We start from the raw sequence: 5,811 nt of genomic DNA on the forward strand, positions 1-5,811 counted from the left end.
CTGATTTTTCTCTTCAGGGAGGAGGAATTTGCAAAGCAATGGCTCCACTAAGAGGGAGCTTATTTTAATTCCTTGAAAGATTCCAGTCATGCTAACACTTGTTGGCATAAAGCAGCTTGTTCTAGATACCACACTATGTCATGCTAGCACCTTGTAGGCACCTCTGCCTACACATTTGACAGTATTGCCCTACATTCCCTGTATGTGGGATGGGTAAAACTAAGAACACTTTTCATATGGTCTTTTTGCTCCCTTTAATGTTTACACCAGTGCAGTAGGTAACTTGCACTAACCTTGATGGATAAAACATTGCTGAAGGAAATACTGATAAGTTACAACATTGACTGGGGTATGTAGGTAGTAAGAACATTAAGGAGACACCCTGTTCTCAGACATAAGAATTCATTCTTCCTATAGAATAAAGACGATCTTAGATTCTAGCATTGGAGGTAGTGTATCGAGACTGAATCTGTGTACTCAATTTCCACATGAAATGCATGCTAAGTAATACCCAAATTTAAATGGACATTGAAGAGTGGGTAATCCTGATATTCCAGTAAAATTGTTATGGACAAGTTTGTACAGTGAACTGGTCTATCAATTTACACTAGTGTGTAGCCCCTTAGAAGGTGCAAGCCCCTGGTCATATCTGCTATTGTAAGCAAAGTTTTTGCATTACAACTCAGTTTATTAAATTCTCACCTACATATGAATGCAAATTCTCATAGGCCAGTGTAAGTTCTACAGGGGAGGTGCTCTTACAAAGATCTGTGAAATCCCACAGCAAACAAGCAGTTTGGAGGGTCTGTAAGTACAGCTTTGAGATAAATAGGGATGTATCTATGAGCCAAAACAGTATATGAATGGATATCCAGAGTGAGAAAAGTATAAACAGCATATTGTTAAATAAGTTGTATTGATTTTAACTTTATACTTAATGAGAGTCTCCCTTTAATAAAACAAACCCAAAACTAGCTTTGGAGTTAAGTGAAGAATTAGCAGACTACACTACTATTAGAAACAAGAGCTTCCTAGCTTTTAAGAATTTTAGAAAGTTGTTCATATGTACTGAGTATTTCAGAATGTAAATATTTTTACATAACTGTCCTGACAGCATTCTGTCATACAAGATGGCATGCAGCCTTAAAATAATCTTATATGCCATCCAGTTGCAACTGGAAAATTAGCCTCAGTATAAGCCACATACATGCAGTTATGCTCTGCAATACTCTAGAGCTTCATCAACTCTCTACCTACGTAAGAGAAATGAAGTGTGCAAAGTATATTACTAAAAGAAGAGGGATTCACTGCATGGAACATTAGTAAGTCTTTCCCCTATTCTTTTAGTTTGTAAGTAGTGAAGGGGAAAATGGCTTTGCTTGGTGGAATCTAAATTTGCTCTGCTGAGATTAAACTCCCATCCCGAGCAGATTTTAACTTTAACCTTTTGGATCACGTTGCCCAATCTAAGACTACAGTACGCAAGTCAAAATATAGTTTAGCCTTGTTCTGTAGTAGAGAACAACTATTTTCTAGCTATGACCCCCATTGTAAACAGTACCTCAGCACAGCCCTGAGGTAGTTTCAAAGAAGTCTTGCACAGAGAAAGCAGCAGGGGGCGTATTCTCATTTGTTTATAAATGATTTCTTGTAAGAGCCCTCAAGCAGCTTTCGCATTAAATAAAACAACCAACCAAACTAGGGTTCCTTCCTACATCCACACTTTCTGTTCTTCACAGTAGAAGAGCATGGTAGCTATTAGAATCCACACTACAAGTCAGAGGAAGGCAACAAGAAGTTCTTCCCACTAATTATGCATTAGACAGGGATGCAATGCATTGTGGCTACTATAAAATGGTCCAACAAACCCAAGGGTGTTGAGTGATAATCTATAAATAGCTACAGGGTAGCAAAAACATGGTTGTCATTAAGATACCTTGCCGCTTCCTCTACATTACCACCTTATAGTAGATCAAACAGCACATAAGGGGGGGAGAGAGAAGAGAGAACAGGCTTAAGTCAAATTTGTGACGCCTTTACTTCACTCTAGAAAACAAAAATTCAAATTTAAACAGCACCATTGCCACCTGTGGCCAGTATGGGGCTTTACAATCTCGACAGTGTTTATTTTTGGCTGGGGGGTGGGAGGGAGGGAAAGGGAATTTAGAGGAATAAAAGTTAATTTCTAGACTAAGGGAAGAAAAACAAGAACCGTAGATTAATACAAAAGAACTTGTGAACACAAAGGGGATCTCCCCCAACACGGAAAAGTGTCATATGATCATTCCTGATCTCAAAATCCCCACAAACATTAGTAACTAACAATTCGTACTACCTACTTACAGACAACGTTGTTTTGTTAGAGGACAGTGCAAACACAACCACGAGCAGCCAAATACAGCAGAATTCCCCTCCCTACCCGGTCGAGCTCACCCTTAAAACATAAGATTTAAAAACATCAATGCTTCGTTTGGCTAGGATACTGCAAAAACAGAAATTCATTTGCTTAGCAGTACAGAGGCCTTTTCTTCAGAGATTCTGTAAAAATTTTTTTTTAAAAATGCCTCCTCTCCAATAAACCAACATAAACGCCCCCATGGGAGCTCTCTACCATTCAATTTCATCTTACCCCTCTTTTAAAAATTAGAGATATATATATTATACAATAAACAAATACAGTGCATCTAAACTGCATATTTATAATTAATGATATAGAATTAACTTCAGAGCCCAGCTTCCCTGGATGCTGAGTATACAAACTAGAAACTATCATTATAGTACATAAGCCAAGGAGCTTTTTACATTCTAGTCCCCCACGTTGAATATATTAATGTGTTAAAGAGAACAAAATGCAATCCGCTTTAAGACACTTTTTAAAAAAAAAAAATGGGAAAGGGTCTTTTTTTGCGGGCCACACAGAAAACTGCTGCCGGGTCACTTTCTACTGGCGCGGCCTCAGTCGAAAGGGGGAAAACAAAAAAAAAAACACAAAAACAAAAAAGCCACCAACCCAACAAATCCATCGCCAGCAAACCGAGCAGTCCCGAGGCCAGGAGGCTGCAGCCCCCTAGCGGAGTTTCTTGCCCAAGGCGGTCCGGGCGTTTCTGAGCTGCTGCTTGGCTGCACTGGCCTGCATTTTGGAGAGGGGGCAGTACTTGATGGTGTGGGCATTGTCCCCACTGGCCCCGCAGAGGGGGCACGTGTATCTCCGCAGCACCGGGCACAAGACCCGGCCGTCGGGTCCCTTGAGGATGTGAGTGGTGTAGAGGGCGACGGCTTCTTTGTTATTCCGGCAGAAGACGCAGACCTGCAGCTCCGGCTTGAGCAGCCGGGAGCCGGGCTTCTGGGGCGCCGGGAGCCGCCCGCCGCCGCCCCACGCGTGCGGGGAGCGGTCCCGCGGCAGGTGAGCCGGGGAGCAGTTGAACACCAGCGCGGCGGGGCTGGCGCGGCCGGAGAAGGGGCTGAAGTCGGCGAACCGCTCCTCCAGGAAGCGCTCGCCGTGGCGGTGGCTGCACAGGTCCAAGTCGTGCAAGTGCAAGGCGCCCTCGAAATAGGGGGGGCCCGCGTCCTCCTCCTCCTCCTCGTCGTCGTCCTCTTCCTCCTCCTCGTCCTCCTCCTCCAGAGCCGGCTGCACGGCGGCGGCCACCACCACGGAGCGGGGCTCGGTCCCGAAGCCCTTCTCCCCGTCCACGGCCTTGGTGATCAGCGTGGCCAGCCCCAGATAGTCGTTCCAGGAGTTGAACGCGTTCCCGTACGCGGGGTGGCTCTTGGCGCCGTAGCGGGCGCCCTGCAAAAACTCCACGGGCTGGTGCTGCTCCAGCTTGCCGGGGGGGAACGTCTCCATCGGAGGCTTCACGCCGCGGGGTGGGGGGGACCCGAGTCCCCGCCGCCGCCGCCTCCTGCGCGCTGCAGCCGCGACTCGCTCCGCACGCACCCGGACCAGCCCGCACCCAACGCAGCTCTGCGTGGCGGCCGCTTCGCTCGCTGGCCGCGGCGGCTCTAGCCCCATTCGGGGGAGGGGAGAGAGGAGGAGGCTCAGCCCAGGGGCCGCGGCAATTGGCCACCGGCCAACGCCGCCCGCCCGGCTCCACCGCTCTGGCCGCCGATTGGTCGATGCGCTGAGCGGCGTTCCCTCTCCTGCGGCTGTGTGTGCACGGGCGGGGCCGCCCCTCGCCTTTGATTCGGAGCAGGTGAGAGGCCTCCCGCCCCCTGCGACCGTGTCTTGGAGAATGCGCGCACGTACACACACACGCTGCGTCACATGGGGTAGCCAGGGATGGGCCCAACCCAGCCCGACCCTTCTCCACCCGCCACTGGCAGCGGAACATTATGTTGTGCACAAATCAGCATCCTCACGGCAAGTTGTGGCTGCCTGGAGCCAGGACACCGCACTAGGCATGGCTCTTCCTAGCTAGCGGTGGCTGGGGTGTTTTTCTGTCGTTCACGTCCTCTGCATTACACGTAAGATGGATGCAGTGAGACTGGCCTATCTCAAAGGGGTGGTGTGAGGCTTAATGAGGCCCTGATCCTGCAGAACTGTGCTGCCCGTGGGGGGACCCTTGCACCCGTGCCGAGCCCCTTGATTTCAGTGGGGTTCTAAGCCGGTACCAGGCTCCTCTTGCACAGAAACGTTCGCAGGAGCTGGGCCAGAGTTAACGTTTGCAAAGCGCTTGCTGGTTTTCAGATATAAAAAGCCTTGTAGTGAAATGCTAAGTATCACTATATGCAAACCTTCCCAAACAAAACAAAACAAAAAGCATCCCAAAAAGCCATCTCGCAAGGACCCCCACACAGAATTGTCCTAGCCCATATACTGATACGAGCAGCAATACAACATCAGCCCCCACTGAGTACTTGGCGGGGCGAACTGAGCTTTCCAAATGTAGAAAAATATGGGGTCTGATTCTGTCACAAACGGAGATATTACCCCAGAAAAGGAGAAGTGCCAGAGACTCCATGAAACCTGCTGGGACTCCACTATGGCCACTGATTTTACATGGAAGACAGTCAGATACTATGGTGATGGGTGGCAGTATAAAACCCTAAGCTAGCTAGCATCTGACTTCACTTACACTTGTGCAAACTAGGATCGATTCCCCTGAACTCAACAGTATCACATTGGTTTTAATTCAAGATCACTGGTTTTGTCCCCCCTTTCTTGGCCCCCTGTCTCTGAGCAGCTGAAAGGTACATTCCTATTTTTTAAACAAAACCTATAAACAGTGCTAGAGCCTGTGTCTGTGTTATATAAACTACAAGGAAGACAGGCAAAGGCAAGAAGAAGTTTGTAGAACTGAGAAACTCATCCTCCCAGATTATGCAGTATAGCTTTCTGCAAATTCAGGATGGTCAGGAGCCCATCTGGCCATGAAGAAACTGGAATGGTTTTGAAAATAAAGTATTTAATTACAAATGGCCTTTTGCTGGCTGCCTGCTGCTGATAGCCATCTTGCAGAAGAGACATCGCTTGCAAAACTGAGCTCTAGTTAGTTTCCAACCTTTCTTAATATTAGCGTAACAAAGAAAAAAGCTCATGTTAAAAATAACAGTTGGTTAAAATATAGAACAATAAAGTTCTTTGTAAGCAGCCTAGGACTTTTATCTATCTATCTACTTTGAGCTTAATTTGTGCCAGCCTGGACCCTGGCAGAATATGCTGAAGCAGAAGAAAGTCTGCAGGGGGAAGAGATTATGGGATCTGCAGAAAACAGCTGTGATTTTCCGTGCATTAAGGAACCTAAAATCAGTGCAGCTCTGAAAGTGTGTGGAACTGCCTGGTCTGGAAAAAAGGTATATGCAGATTCACAGCAT

General features: G+C 47.2%; 1 protein-coding gene across 1 annotated transcript; it reads right to left on the reverse strand.

Moving 5' to 3' along the window:
* Positions 1–2,019: 2,019 nt before the first annotated feature.
* Positions 2,020–4,206, reverse strand: NANOS1 (nanos C2HC-type zinc finger 1). The gene has a single exon (XM_073354237.2). It carries the CDS (start codon positions 4,007–4,009, stop codon positions 3,068–3,070), a length of 942 nt encoding a protein of 313 aa, XP_073210338.2. The 5' UTR covers positions 4,010–4,206; the 3' UTR covers positions 2,020–3,067.
* Positions 4,207–5,811: the final 1,605 nt, after the last annotated feature.

This window comes from Lepidochelys kempii, chromosome 7 (assembly GCF_965140285.1).
Source record: "Lepidochelys kempii isolate rLepKem1 chromosome 7, rLepKem1.hap1, whole genome shotgun sequence".
Taxonomy (NCBI): Eukaryota; Metazoa; Chordata; order Testudines; family Cheloniidae; genus Lepidochelys; species Lepidochelys kempii.